Genomic DNA, 16,123 nt, shown 5'->3' with positions numbered 1-16,123 from the left:
TCTCACTGTCAGTTGTATAATAGAGGAATGAGTTGCTTCAAGAGGTCATGAGACAGAAAGCCTACCTATCAGGATTGTGAAGGGGGATTTCTCTATTGGATTGTATCTTGGACATGGTCACCATTATATTTCCTGTCTGCTCTTTGATTCTGTGAATCTGTTAGATGGTTGGGTGTTCTGTCTGTGATACTGATTTGGTTTTGGCGAAAGCTAAGCTGAGGGTCAGGGATTTGAAGCATAAATAAAAGTTTCAGACTGGTTGCCACAGATGCATACTGAGCAAGTGAAACTGGACATCTTTCGTGCTGTGTGCCTTGTTCTTACCTTCAAGATATACTTCCATCTTCCTTCATACTCATATCCAACTCCCCATTTTATGGTGAGGCACACATGACTCCTTCAGTGTGTGTTCCAATACTTCCTGTGGCTGTGAGTCATTGTCTCCCCGCCCTCCTACCCCCTACACCCTCCAGAGGTTCTTCACCGCTGTGGAGTAGGCCTATCGTGTCATAAACCATAGGCTATAGCCAGTTTACTGGGTGGGCTGGTGGGCAGTTTGAGGGGTGGAATCAGGTCTCTGAAGCCACCTTATTCCATCCTGCAAGGTTTGATGATGTTTTTTCCCCAGGTAATTAAATGTGTGTCTTGTGGACCTGGGCTTGGCTGGAATGCTCAAGGGTCCTGAAGATCCTTCTATAGCTTCCTTCTGTTGAATCCATTAAGAGAAGATGGCAAAAGTCAACATAACTAGAGACCTCATCCGTAGGCAGATCAAGGTAAGCAGCCCAAACCTTTGAACCAGAACATGAGCTCCTTTTTCTTCCACAGATTCATTTTACAGCTGATGAAACGGAGGTTTACAGTCTGTGACTTGCTTAAAGTCACATAGCTAATGAGTGGCTAATTAGACCCAGGACTAGAATCAAGGTCTCTTGACTCCCATCTTCTTTTACCCGAGAACATGGAATTCATGGAGACTCCTCTGTCCAAATGCTTGTACGTGGGCTGCTGAGATTAATGGAGGCTGATGAGGGGAGGCTGATCAGTGTGTTGTGCATGTGTGTGCACATCCGTGTGTGTGGAAGGGGATGCAGCAGGAGTAAACATAGCTTCTTCATGTTGTTCTGGGAGATAAGTTGTATGTATAACAGAATCTGGGAGAGTCTTAGTCCCAGGTCAGCTTAGACTTTCTTCTCTTCTCTTCTTTGAGGGTCTCCTGTACCAAAGCCTGCACCTGTCCTCTGCAGTCTGTACACAGAAGACACTCCAATACTGTGAGATGAATGGATGACTGGGCAGTCAAGTTCATTTAGCGAGGTAGCCCAGGCATTGTCAGGGAAACCCTCAGTAAAGGAGGACGGGGATTTAACGGAAGAGATTCAACCAAGACATGTTGTTCTTCTGTAGTACCCCAAGCTGGGGTCAGGAGCTGAACCTCACCATTGCCCTAATTAACTACATATAAGACTTTATTTTACCTCCCTGTGTCTCAGTTTTCTGTTGTGATATTCTGTTGTGACATTAAGTGATAATGTCTGAGTGCCTGCAGACTGATCTTGAGAATGAAATCCAAAAGAACATAAGAAAGTTCTTTGAAAAGGTTAAGTGCTAAAAAAATTTTTAGTTAAAAATCTTTTTTTTTTTTGAGGAAGATTAACCCTGAGGTAACATCAGCTACCAATCCTCTTTTTGCTGAGGAAGACTGGCCCTGAGCTAACATGTGTGTCCATCTTCCTCTACTTTATATGTGGGACGCCTGCCACAGCATAGCTTGCCAAGCAATGCCTTGTCTGCACCTGGGATCTGAACCGGTGTACCCTGGGCCACCGAAGCGGAACGAGCGAACTTAACCACTGTGCCACCGGGCCGGCCCCTAATTAAAAATCTTTAAAAATTAAGTGGCCTGCAGTGTAAGCTGTGGTCATCATCCAGAAGGATTGAGTCCAGCCCTGTACATGAGCCATGTACTTGGTGCACGTTAGTCTGTGTTTTGTGTATTTTTCCCTGCATCCTTGAATCCTTTTGGAGCTTTGTCCATTTATAGGTTTTTTTGTGATTTCATTAGACTGAGTGGCCCTCAAGGGCAAGGACCATTTCCTAGAGGCACAGGATCGTAGAGTTGGGGGGTCCATGCAAGTTATTTTTTTTCTTTGTATATTCCCTACACTATGTATCCTAAAGACAGTGCCCACCCTCTCCAGCCTAAATATGGAAAAATTCCCTATTTATTGTTTCCAATTTTTTCTTTCCTTTTTTTCATTTTTGACTTTTTTTTGTAACCCAACAAGCACAACTTAGTGCTTAATTATATATTTTCTTCTGTCATTCTCTAATCCCTGCCCAAGTACAGTGCAAGCTACTGCCAGCCAATTTCTTATCTTTTCTAGTTCCTGTGGTGCCCAGCACAGAGCTGGACACATAAGAGGCACATAGTAAATCATGTTGAATTGAGTCAATGAAACTATGAGTTTGTTTCTGTCTCCCAGGAGCGGGGTGCCCTGAGCTTTGAGCGGCGCTACCATGTCACTGACCCCTTTATCAGACGACTGGGCCTGGAAGCAGAGCTGCAGGTAAGAGATCCAGTTTGCACCCTAGATGCAGATAGCCAGCTCTCCATCCTCTGCCTGCAGACAATCCTCTTGGCATCATTCAAGCATAAACAAGTTTTTCTCTGCAGGTCATACCTGAAGGTTACCTCTCCTTTCCAGCAGTTTTATTAGGCAGGCAAATCTGAATCAAGATTAGTGATTGACATGGTCACACAGAAATTATGTTTTGGTTGTATTATTTGCTCTGTGCTTGAAAAAAGGTTGTTTAGTTGCACACCACTGTTTTTACTATTGGCTTGGACGGTGATGATCTCACCTTTGAACAAGAATTTAGAGTTTACAAAGTATTTTTATACACACACACCCACACGTGCACACACACATGCTTTCTCATTATAGCTTCAAAGAAATGCTGTGGGGAGGTCGATAAAGAAAAGGTATTAAAAAAAAACAAAAACGGGTTTAGAAAGGTCACATACCTTGTCCAGTGTTGTCCTGTGCGTCCATGGGGAGCCAAGGCTTCAGAAGTTCAGGTTTTTCATTGTGTCTAACACAGAGACTCCATAATGTTAGTTCCATTCTCTTTCTTTCCTCAAGATCATGTTTTGAATCCAACTTTTAGCTATCCTATCCAACTTAGTGTTATCTGCAGGTTGAGTAAGAATTCTCTTTGGTTTCTTCAGGATAGTGTTTTTAAGTGATTATGTTGATCTTAGAAAAAGACTAGAAAGAAATTTATTGAGTGTTAACAGTGTTATCTCGAGGTAATGATATTATAGATAACTGTTGTTGCTTTCTTTTAAATATAAACTTTTATCCATTATAAAATATGACTACATTAATAGTAATATGGAAAAAGTAAGTAAAAATTGCTTTAGTCCCACCTCCCTAATACAATTACTATTAGCATTTTGTATACTTCCTTTTATCTCCTGCATGTTTTTACAAAATTGTAATCATACTTTACATTGAATTTTCTGTATTTTTTTTTTTTAAAGATTTTATTATTTCCTTTTTCTCCCCAAAGCCCCCCAGTACATAGTTGTATATTCTTTCGTTGTGGGTTCTTCTAGTTGTGGCATGTGGGACGCTGCCTCAGCGTGGTCTGATGAGCAGTGCCATGTCCGCGCCCAGGATTCGAACCAACGAAACACTGGGCTGCCTGCAGCGGAGCGCGCGAACTTAACCACTCGGCCACAGGGCCAGCCCCGAATTTTCTGTATTTTTTAAGTTCACATATAATAATCCTTTTCTCCATGTAACCAAGTTGTCTGCAGAGCTTTCACTTAAAATTTTTTTTCTGATTATAGAAGCAATAAATGCCATAGTAGAAAATACGGAATAGATAGAAAAATATAGAGAAGAAACAAATTAATTTTTATTTCTACCATCTAGAGATAAACATTGTTAATGTTTGGTATACCACCTTTGTGTATTATGAAGCAGAATACTAGTTAAGAGATGGGCATTGGAGCTAGATAAATTAAGTTTCAAGACCTATCTTCTCCACAGCTATATATGCTTGTGCAAGTTACCCCTAGGTGCCTGATCTGTAAAACAGAGCAATAAATGAGAATCACTGTGACAATTAAATGAGAAGATTTGTGTGAAGTGTTTCATACAGTGCCTGGATCATAGTGAGCTAGTTCAATAAATAATGATTATGATTCTTAAGTCTTCCAGTTTTTTCCATGCTTATGTAAACTTTTTTGCTACAAAATGGGGCTCATACCATTTACTCAGTTTGGTAAACTCCTTTTATATCATGATTGTTTTCCCATATCTCTAAGAATTCTTTGAAGACGTAGTATTTTGAGATATTTTGTTATTTATCCTTTACTCTGTTCTTTTTAGTTTCTCTGCATCTTTCCTTTGGAACATAACTCAAAGTATGTCCCTCTAGTGCCGTTGGGGGCAGGGCGAGGAGGATTTTACCTCGAAGAGGACATTTGGCAATGTCCAGAAGTAATTTTGGTTGTGAAAACTAGAAGGGTACTACTGGCATATAGTGAGTAGAGGCTGGAGATGCTGCCAAACGTCCTAGAATGTGCAGTACAACAAAGAATTAAGCAACCCCAAATGTCAATAATGCCGAGGTTGAGAAACCCTGCTCTGGTGGATGCTAAGTAGACAGTGACCCCTGGCGTACTAGACCCCTCCTTTTGGCTCTGCCTCCACCCAGCCCATGTTGTCTCTACCATCTCTTCCTGGTTTGATAACTTTGTCCAGAATAGACTTGGAAACTTCTATGAACACAAAATGGAATTCCATCTATTGTTTCCCAAGGGCTAGAACTCAAAAACAAAATTGTTTTAAAGTGGACTGTTTCAGTTTGCACTTGTCTAAAGGCCACCTTGGCCAGGACCTGTAGTAGCAGCACATAGTATGAAGGAATGTACATAGGCTTAGATGTTTAAAAAAAAAGACCTAGTTTAAATCCCAGCTTTGTCACTTGTGAGACTTAGAGAAGTGAGAGCAGATGGAAAGAAGAAGACTGGGAGAAAAATAGGTTTGGGAGAACATCAGAGATTGGACATGTTAAGTTGGGAAACCTGTTGGATAGCTTTGTGGAGATGTCAGGTAAGTACTTGACAGTACTAATCGGGAGAGAGATGTGGACTATAGGGGAAAATCTGGAGACAGAAGTAGCAATGGAGCCACAGAGAATAGGGTCCAAGACCTACCTCTGACGCACTCCAGCTTTCAGAAGTTGATTACAAGCTAAGGAGATAAAAACTTAACCAAGAAAGAATAGTCAGTGAAGTGGAAAAGAAACAAAACCGGAAGAGAATAAAGGCCAATTAATGAGAGTATGTCAAGACAGAAGGAGTGGTCAGTTGTAGTCTGTGCTGAGAGGTGGAGTAAGGTAAGGACAAAACAGTAACCGTGGCCTTGACTAGAGCAGTTTTGCTGGAGTGGTGGGAATAGATGCTAGATTGGAGGGGCTGAGGAGTGATTGGAGGTGGAGAAGTGGCAACAGCAAGTATAGACAACTCTCTTTTTTCTTCCTTTTTTTTTAGAGGGTGATGGAAATTTCTCTCCCTCCCTCACTTCACCCTTCCCTCCTTCCACCCTCTCTCCCTTCCTTCCCTCCCTCTCTTCCTCCCTCCCCCACCTTCCTTCCTTTCCTCTCTTCCTTTCTTCCGTTCCCCCAGATGAAAGGAATGTGGCATGTAAGCAGTCAAAAGGGTAAACTGTCAAAGATACCGGCTCTTGTCCCTCTACACCTAGTCTTCACCTTTTTTTCTTCAGCTCACTGCCTGGGCAGCTCATTTGCACAGATAGGTCAGTGGTCACTCTTCTGGTTGGCTTTAACTGATGGGGAGTCATTTCAGGAGATTGGAGGAAGAATGACATCTTTTTTATTCTCCTTGTTTCCTCTCTTCAAAGTAATTTTGGTTTTTTTCCAGCTTTGTTGAGATTGTAAACAACTCTTCAAAAGCTTTGTTTACAAAAGGAAACAGAGGTATGGGGCAGTAGCTGGAGGGTTCTGTGGGATCAAAGGAGAGATTTGTAAGAATGGGAAGAAATACTAGAGGATGTTTGTATGTTGATGAGAGAGGAAGGGATTGCTAATATAGGAGAAGGACAGAATGACTGAAGGACCAGAATCCTGGGGAAGGCTGGAAGGGATGGGGTCAGAGTTCAAGTAGAGGACTTGGCCTCTCATAAGAGCAAAGACATTTCTATCGTTGTTAGAGGATCCACTGGATCTGGGATCAGGAGAGGGGCATAGACTGGGATAAAAACTGGAGAGTCATGGACATAGAGAGTCTATAGTAGCAGTTCTTAAAGTGTGGTCTGCAGAGCCCTGGGGATCCCTACGACCTTTTTAAGGGAATCCATGAGGTCAAAGCTACTTTCATAGTAATACTAAAGACGTTATTTGCAAAAAACCCCAAAAAACAAAAGTGAATTCGTTTAAAAATTTACAAAATAAAAAATGGTGAGTAAAACTACTGTCACCTTAGCATGAATCAAGGCAAGTAGCGTTGAACTGTTGTTGAATTATTCGCCTCATGCACTTGCAGTGATCAAAGAAAGAAGGCAGTTTTAATTAAAATGTCCTTGATGTGAAGCAGTAAAAGTTATTAATTTTGTTCATTTTCAACCCTTAAGCACACATCTCTCCAGTATTCTGTCTTCTGGGATGGGAAGGATCTATAAAATACTGCTGTTGCATACTGAACTAGGATGGTTGTCTTGAGGAAAAGCACTTGTTCAGTTGTTTGAGTTGCAAGCTCGACTAGCCACTTTTTTCATGAAACTCTATCTGAAAGAATGAGTAGCAGGTGAAAACTGTGGCTATTCAAACATGGGTATTTGGCAGACATTTTCTTAAAAATGAATGAAGTGAGCTGTCACTTCAAGAAAAACAACTGACAGTTATTTGTTGCCAAGGATAAAATTTGAGCTTTTAAGCAGAATCACAAAAAAAGAACATAAAAAAAACTTGTATCTGCCACCATGAGCTTGATAGCTTCTCAATATTTAAAAGACTTTTTTGATAAGATCTGTGGTGATGTTAACAGATGTCAACAATATTGTATAGTGAATGTTAACATTTGAAGATCTTCAAATTCAGTGAGTCGCTGTTTTCAAAATGACCACTGTATGGTGGAACAGAGTCATACATGCTTAAAAAACCCGTGCATAATGCAGAATAGACCAATAGGTTTTAATGTAGCAGGGTACCAATAGTTCATTTATGTGGTTTCAGATTCCACATTGTAACTTGAAGAAAGCATTACTTGTAGAGTTTGACAAGAAGGATATCTACAATTATTTGAAAAGGCTATTAAAATACTCCTCCCTATTCAAACTACTTATATTTGTGAGGCTGGATTTTCTTTATATACTTCAACCAAAATAACAATTTGCAACAAACTGAATACAAAGTAGGTATGAGAACCCAGTTGTCTTCCATTAAACTGGACATTAAAGAGGTTTGCAAAAATGTAAAGCAACACCACTTTTCTCATTAAATTCTTCTATCTTGGAAAATATAGTTACTTTTCATTTAAAATGTGTTAGTTTATTTTTATCATTATTGTTATTGTTATTTTTATTATTTTTCTTCTTCTCCCCAAAGTTCCCCATTACATGGTTGTATATTCTAGTTAGGGCCTTCTGGCTGTGCTATGTCGGACGCCGCTTCAGCATGGCTTGACGAGCAGTGCCATGTCTACGCCTACGATCCAAACCGGCGAAACCCTGGGCCACCAAAGCGGAGCGTATGAACTCAATCACTCGGCCGTGGGGCTGGCCCCTATTGTTATTTTTAAATGAAATTAATAGCGTGAGATATTGCTTTATTTTCTACTATGGTAAATATCAATCGGTATAACCCCTATAAACAAAAGCTCTTTGAGGTCCTCAATTATTATGAGGATTATTTGATCCTCAATAATTTTGAATAGTTTAAAGGGATTTTGAGACTAAAAACTTTGAGAACCAGTGGTCTATAGAGTCATGAAACAGCCTGACTAGATAATATCCCCTGGGCAGAAAGTAGGAGAGAGAAGAGGGCCCAGGACCAAGAACCAAGGTGTTTCAACATTTAGAGATTACCTGCTTCTTCTCTTACTCTACCCACGGGAGACAGAAAGAACAGGCATAGAGGTGGAAGAATCTGAGGAGAACATGGTATCATGGAAGCCAAGGAAGAGGAAATGTTCAAGTGTAGTGATTTTTACAATCTTAACTCTTAAGAGTCTATCTTACTTCTCTCTTTCCTAGTTTGAGGATGGAGGGGATGCCTTTTTGTGACTCCCTCCCCAAATAGTAATAAAAATGCCATTATTAGCTCTTTGACCTTGGATAAGTCCTTTAACTTCTAACACCCATTTCCTCATCTATACAGTAGTATACAGGGGCTGGCCCAGTGGTGTAGTGGTTAAGTTTGCATGCTCTGCTTCGGCGGCTCAGGGTTTGCAAGTTCAGATCTCGGGCACGGACCCACACACCACTCATCAAGCCATGCTGTGGTGGCATCCCACATATAAAATAGAGGGAGGAAAAAAAGTTTCCTAAGATGCTAGTCCTAAGATGCTGATTTGATGGCATCTAACTTTTAAAACCACTTTATGGTCATTTCCTTCCCTTGTTTTATTTCCCACCCATTGTTACATGTGGACCACACATTGGTTAACAACAGTTGATTTTTGGCATTAGGAAGAGGTGATTAATGGGGGTTGGAAGTGGGATAAAAGAGGTAAAATCAACAGTAAAAGCTCCTGTCTTTTTGTGGTTTATTGATTATAACGTTTTCTTCTTTATTATCTGGGGGAAACTTTTTTCCTGGATTTCCTAATTTACTGCTTGTATGCTTTTGAAAAATGCAAAAGGAAACAAAGAGAACTCTCAGGTTTGATTGGCTTTTGTGATTTCCTCTGTTTAAGTTAGCCTTCTTAACCTTGTCCCTATTCAACCATACTATTTCTCTACCTTCCAGCTTCATAATGTGGCCTGATTTTTACTTTTTGACTTTCTAGTTTGCATTTTGAGTTTCTTAAAAATTCCAAGTTTAACCAGTGTGGTATCTTGTTACCTTTCCTGTATATTGGTAGAATTTGTACCCACAGAGATGCCTATTCAAAAAGCATCCAAGTTAACTTGGGTAACTATTTCTTAGATATTCTTTCCATTGTATTCATCCTACCAGTTCCCCAAGCCTCTGAAAAATCTACTTTTCTAAGCTGATTTTCTTTATTTTTCTTATTTCTTTCCTGAAAGTTCTTGTCTTCTGTGACCAGTTTCCATTCACCTTTAGGTCTTTTCATTATTTTGTCCCTGGTTTTTCTTCCTAAGGAAGATCTGAATCAAGAAGTACATCAGTGCTGTTGCACTCTGCCCTCTTGTGATGGGAAATTGTCCTTGGCACTCTCAAATCTTGGCACTTTAGATTTTTTAACTAAATCATGATCTAAAACTGCTCATTGCATTGGAATCAAAAAGACTTGGAGGTTTGGATGGATGACATGAATGATGCTTCTTAAACATTTTCTTCTTTAACCTGTCATCTGACTGTTAGGCACTTTCTTTTATTTACTTCTTTTTTCTTTTTTTTTTTTTTCTTTTTTATTGAGTTAATGATAGGTTACAATCTTGTGAAATTTCAGTTGTACGTTATTGTCTGTCAGTCGTGTTGTAGGTGCACCCCTTCACCCTTTGTGCCCACCCCCCACCCCACCTTTCCCCTGGTAGCCACTAATCTTTTCTCTTTGTCCACATTTTTAAATTCCTCATATGAATGGAGTCATACAGAGATTGTCCTTCTCTAACTGGCTTATTTCACTTAACATAATTCCCTCAAGGTCCATCCATGTTGTTACAAATGGGACGATTTTGTTCTTTTTTATGGCTGAGTAGTATTCCATTGTGTATATATAACACACCTTCTTTATCCAGTCATCTGTTGATGGGCACTTAGGTTGCTTCCACGTCTTGGCTATTGTAAATAATGCTGCACTGAACGTAGAGGTGCATGGGACTTTTGGAATTGCTGATTTCTGGTTCTTTGGATAGATACCCAGTAGTGGGATAGTTGGATCATATGGTAGTTCTATTTTTAATTTTTTGAGCAATCTCCATACTGTTTTCCATAGTGGCTGCACCAGTTTGTATTCCCACCAGCAGTGTATGAGGGTTCCTTTTTCTCCACAACCTCTCCAACATTTGTTACTATTTGTTTTAGTTATTTTTGTCATTCTAATGGGTGTAAGGTGATATCTTAGTGTAGTTTTGATTTGCATTTCCCTGATGCAAAGCGATGATGAACATCTTTTCATGTGCCTATTGGCCATCTGTATAACTTCTTTGGAGAAATGTCTGTTCATGTCTCCTGCCCATTTTTTTTTATTTATTTATTTTTTTTATTTTTATTTTTTCCTTTTTCTCCCCAAAGCCCCCAGGTACATAGTTGTATATTCTTCGTTGTGGGTCCTTCTAGTTGTGGCACGTGGGATGCCGCCTCAGCGTGGCTTGATGAGCAGTGCCTTGTCTGCGCCCAGGACCCGAACCAATGAAACACTGGGCCGCCTGCAGCGGAGCGCGCAAACTTAACCACTCGGCCACGGGGCCAGCCCCGTCTCCTGCCCATTTTTTGATCAGGTTGTTTGATTTTTTTTGTTGTTGAGTTGTGTGAGTTCTTTATATATTATGGATATTAAGCCTTATGTCAGATGTATTACTTGCAATTATTTTTTCCCAGTTAGTGGGTTGTTTTTTTGTTTCAATCCTGTTCTCCTTTGCCTTGAAGAAGCTCTTTAGTCTGATGAAGTCCCATTTGTTTATTCTTTCTGTTGTTTCCCTTGTCTGAGAAGACATTGTTTACTTATTTTTGATCAGGTAAACCTTCATATGGTTCTAATTTTAAAAGTTTAAAAGATCGTCTCTGGGGCTGGCCCCAAGTGGTTAAGTTCACACGCTCTGCTTCGGGGGCCCGGGGTTTAGCAGGTCCGGATCCTGGGTGCGGTCATGGCACCACTCATCAGGCCACACTGAGGCGGTGTCCCACATAGCACAACCAGAGGCACTCACAATTGGAATATACAACTATGTAATGGTGGGCTTTAGGGAGAAAAAAGAAGGAAGAAAAAAAAGAGAGATTGTCTCCTTCTCCACTCTTTGTCCCAGCCATCTAATTTACTTCTCTGGAATCAACTAATGTAATCAGTTTTAGTATCCTTCCAGAGAAATTTTATGCATAAAATTCTCACCTTTTCTCACAAATGTTAGCCTAACATATTTACTGCTTTGTACCTTACTTTTTTTTGAGGAAGATTAGCCCTGAGCTAACTACTGCCAGTCCTCCTCTTTTTGCTGAGGAAGACTGACCCTGAGCTAACATCCATGCCCATCTTCCTCCAGTTTCTACGTGGGACGCCTACCATAGCATGACTTTTGCCAAGCGGTGCCATGTCTACACCTGGGATCTGAACCAGCAAATCCTGGGCGGTCGAGAAGCAGAACCTGCAAACTTAACCGTTGGGCCACCAGGCCGGGCCCCTATACCTTACTTTTTAATTTTAAAAAGATACTTTCATGATTTTACCATGTCAATACATAAAGATATTTCTAATTTTTAATTCTTTCATGGCTTCAAAGTATTCTGTTGTATGAATATACCAAATTTATTTAAACTGTCCCTGTTGATAGACATGTGGATTACTTACAGTCTTTTGTGTGTGGGTTATTCCTTCCAAGGAAAATCATTTGGCACATGTGAGTGTGTATCTATAGGATATATACCTACAAGTGGAATTATTGATCAGAGGGTATATGCGTCTGTGATTTTGATAAATATTAACCAAAATTGCCTTTCATGGAGTTTGTATCAATTTATAGTCCTATCAGACACTTTCACTTTTATATCAAACATAATGCTCAGCAAATGTTTGTTCTCTCCCCAACCCCAATCTCTTCTCCTCCATGTGTCTGTCATTATTCTGAGAAATTTCACAAATGAGTGAAACATGATGGGCTGGAGAGGTCTCAGCTGTCTTCCTAAGAGAAGTGTAGTCTAGGTTGATACCTGAAGGATGGATGGGAGAAGCTAGCTAGATTTGGGGCAGGTGGGGATAGGGAGAGTAAAAATTCTCAGCTTTGGGGGCAGGTAAGTTCTCGGCTCGGAGAACAGCATATGAGTGATGCAAGAGAAAGTAGACAATACTCAATTCAAGAGAAAAGATGGTCACAGAATGCAAGTGGAAGAAGGATGCCAGATGAGGTTGGTGAGGTGAGTGTGGGTGAGATGTTCATAATAAAGGATGTTGTAAGCTATGTTGAAGACTATGGACTTTATCCTAAGGGCAGTGGAGAGCCATTGAATGGTTTTTACCATGAGAGCAATATGATCAGAATTAAGCTTTAAAAAAACGTTAATCTTGGCTTCAAAATGAAGATTGCAGCAGTTTAAACTAGGGACAGCCAGACCATTTAAGAGGCTGTGGCAGTGATTCAGGAAGAGGTGACGGGTTACCTGAGCTAAGATAATGGTAATTTGGATGGAGAGAAGTCAGTGAATTTGAAAGACATTTAACAGGTAGAACTAACAGAATTCTTGGTGACTGAATGTAGAAAATTAGAAAAAGAGAGGAGTCAAGGATGAAGGTCAAGTTTCTGGCTTGAGTGACAGGGTAAATGATAGTATCATGTGCTGAGTTAGGGAGCACTGGAGAAGGAAGAGATTTTAGGGGAGGTTATGGATGTTCTGGAGCTGTAGGCCATGTGTTGTTTAGTGCTTTCTGGATAGGTAGTTGGAATACTTGAGTCTGAGCTTAGGATGGAGGTACACACTGGAGATGTCGATTTGGGAGCAGTGAGCAGCACATAGATTGGAGCAATGAGAGTGAGTTGTGATTGCTTTTGGAGAGTGTGAAGAGTGGGAAGAAAGCCTAGGATGGAGCCATAAAGAAGACCAACGTAAGGGCCAGTTGGACAAAGAAGAGTATGCAAAAGGTGTCAAGAAAATCATCTAGGGGAGTAGGAGGGAAAACAGAGGGTGATGCTGCAGAACCCAAAAGAAAGTTTCATTGAGGAGGAACTGGTCAGCACTCTCAGATACTGTCAAGGGGCCAAGTAAGATAAGGGCTAAGATTTAGGGCAAGGAAGTTACAATGGTAAGCTTGGCAAGAGCCATTTTTGTGGTGTGTGGTGTAGACAGATAGAAATGGGTTGAGGAATTATTGGGAAGTGAGGAAGTGAAAATATTGAGTATAGACTACTCTTTCAATCTGGCTGTAAAGGAGAAGAGAAATGGAAGGCCATAGCTAGATGTGGATTTGGCATCAAGGAAGCTTTTTAGATTAGAGAAACTTGAGCTTGTTTAATCCCAAGGGGAAAGAATCAGTAGAGAAAGGGGAAGTTGAAGATACAGGAGAGCTAGAAGGTCATCTGGGGTTGGGGTTTTGTCAGATGAATGTTGCAAGAGAATGATTGTAGTAATGAATCATGGATTCTTAGGAGGATAGGGAAGGAAATAAAGACATGCGGTTCCATGTAAGGAGAGAATAGAAGAGTTGACTGACTGATCTTGGAGGACTTGTTGAGGATGAAGAATCATTGAGGCATGATATATATATTCACTTTTTTCACTTACCAGTATGTCTTGGACATCACTCATATCAATTCATAGATTTCTTTTTCACAGCTGCATAGTACCCTATTATGTAGATGAACCAAGATTTATTCAATGAATTTCCCATGTGTGGACTCTTAGAGTTGTTTCTAATAGTTTGTAATTGCAACAGTACCTTAACGAATAACCTTGTACACATGTGTTTTAGTTTTGCTGGAGATGTATCTTCAGCAGATGTAAAAATTTAGAAGTGGGATTGCTGGCCGAAGGGTAAATTGTATATGTGGTTTTGTTAGATATTGCCAAATTTCCTTCCATGGGAGTTGCACCATTTTGTCTTCCCAGTAGCAATGCATAAGAGTGCCTGTTTCTCCACAACTCTCCAACAGACTGTATGGTTAAGCTTTTGAATTTTTCACCATTCTAACAAATGAGAAATGGTGTATCAATATAGTTTTAAGTTACATTTCTCTTATGAGTAAAATTGAATATCTTTTCCATATCTTTAAGGGCTATTTTAATATAATTTTTACCAATTTAAGTGTAACAAAGGAGGGGGAATAACAATTTATGTATATACCTGCATATTTTTGCAAACACAAGCACAGAATGGATAAGCAGAAACAATGAAGTTGGTCATCTCCAGAGGGTGGAAGGTATAGAGTGGAGGGGTAGAGAGAGGGCAGTAACCCTCTTCTGGACTTTCTTGTGGAGTCTTTTAGAACCGTCTTGAGGTTTTGCACATTCAAAAAGTAAAATTAAATCAACAAAGATGGGGAGGAGGATGCTAACTAACCCAAGTAATTTTTCAACGCAGTACATTGACTATATATTTTAAAGACAAAATAAACTTTAAAGAAATCTTGATTCAACTCTAGTTAGTAGATTTATCATTTGTAGTGGTATTGCTATAGCAATTCTGTAACTATTTTGTGTGTATTGTAGAATTGAGCAAATGAGCAATTATATCAATGAGTAAATTTATAAATGTTAATATATAATATTTATAATTATATTAATATATAATAAATATATTTATAATTATATTTATAATATATTTGTTATATAAAATATATAATTATAAATATAATATTTATAATAAATAGATATATCATTATGTTCCCTTCTCACTGTGGGATAAGGGAAATTCAGATATGGAATAGGAAAACGCAAAGAACAACTCTCAAGTATTGGATTGGAATTAGCAGTATCAGTATGAACTCATTGTTTTAAAAATACATATATATTAATATATATTTATATATTATTTCCATCTCTGTCTTCTGAAAGGGTCCAGAAGCAGTGATACCCCAATAGCTTTGAGTTACTGGTTTCTAAATACCATTCCCCACTACAAAGAACCAGAGGTCCTTGGAGAAATAACTGATCCCAGGTCTGGGACAGGGAGTGTACAAGATGAACCTACAACGTTTTGTGGCAGAAGATAAACAGAAAGTAAAGAATTATACGAAAAATGATAGGGACGTATCATAAGGACACAGGAGCTACCTTGAAGGACATGCTACTGGCCAGATCTGTGAGCGTCAGGATGAATAATAATAGTAAAGAGTTAACACCCACTGAATAAAAAATATCTGAGTTTGCACTGCTAAGAGAGAGAAGGAGGGAGAGGAGAAGGGGAGGGGGGCAGAGAGGGAGAGAAAAGCGCTTCATTCTAGTAGATTGCCAGCTACTAAATGAAGAAATGATGGAGTTGGAAAATCACCATTTTATAACCGTCATACCCCATACCAGTAATTGGTTCAGGCAAGAATAATCAGTGAATGATTGAAACCATTGGGTGGAAATCTGATGGAGGATGGGATATTTGCACAACGTAAAAGTATTTCCTCACAGATAACAAAGGGAAAAAGTAATATAGTAGAGAACCCTGGTAGATACGACCTTAACCAAGACAAATAGATATCATATGCCACCTGATAGTCTGCACTGAGGAGGATACAAGATCACTTAGATAGTGTTTCTGTCAAAATGCATTACGTAAAACTAATCATGAGGAAATAATCAGACAAATCCAAACCCACATTTCTCCAGAACAGATTGTCAATGTCGTAAAAAACAAAGAAGGGCTGAGAAACTGTTCCAGATTAGAGGAGGCTAAAAGGGGCTGGGCCCGTGGCAGAGTGGTTAAGTTCCCTTGTTCTGCTTCTTTGGCCCACGGTTTTGCAAGTTTGGATCCTGGATGTGCACCTAGCACTGCTCATCAAGCCATGCTGAGGCGGCATCCTACATAGCAGAACCAGAAGGACCTACAACTAGAATATACAACTGTGTACTGGGGGGCTTTGGGGAAAAGAAGGAAAAAAAGATTGGCAACAGATGTTAGCTCAGGGCCAATCTTTAAAAAAAAAAAAGGCTAAAAAAGAAAATAACAGCTAAATGCAGCGTGTGATCCTGGATTGGATCCTGGATCAGAAAAATCAGAGACATTATTGGGACTGTTGGTGAAATTTGAATATTAAATAATAGTATT

The 16,123-nt window shown here is 39.7% G+C and overlaps 1 protein-coding gene across 5 annotated transcripts in view; it reads left to right on the top strand.

Annotated features, from left to right (window-relative positions):
* WDTC1 (WD and tetratricopeptide repeats 1) overlaps positions 1-16,123 on the top strand; it is a 63,120-nt gene that overhangs the window by 16,066 nt on the left and 30,931 nt on the right. For all 5 annotated transcript variants that reach the window (XM_070597239.1, XM_008519457.2, XM_008519458.2 and 2 more), the window contains 2 exons: positions 629-776; positions 2,487-2,570. In XM_070597239.1, coding sequence (XP_070453340.1) covers positions 729-776; positions 2,487-2,570 — 132 coding nt within the window. In that variant the 5' untranslated portion in view covers positions 629-728. The remainder of the gene's footprint in view (positions 1-628; positions 777-2,486; positions 2,571-16,123) is intronic.

Source organism: Equus przewalskii, chromosome 2 (assembly GCF_037783145.1).
Source record: "Equus przewalskii isolate Varuska chromosome 2, EquPr2, whole genome shotgun sequence".
NCBI lineage: Eukaryota > Metazoa > Chordata > Mammalia > Perissodactyla > Equidae > Equus > Equus przewalskii.
The sequence above is the reverse complement of the archived record's forward strand: the minus strand, read 5'-3'. Positions and strand labels throughout refer to the sequence as shown.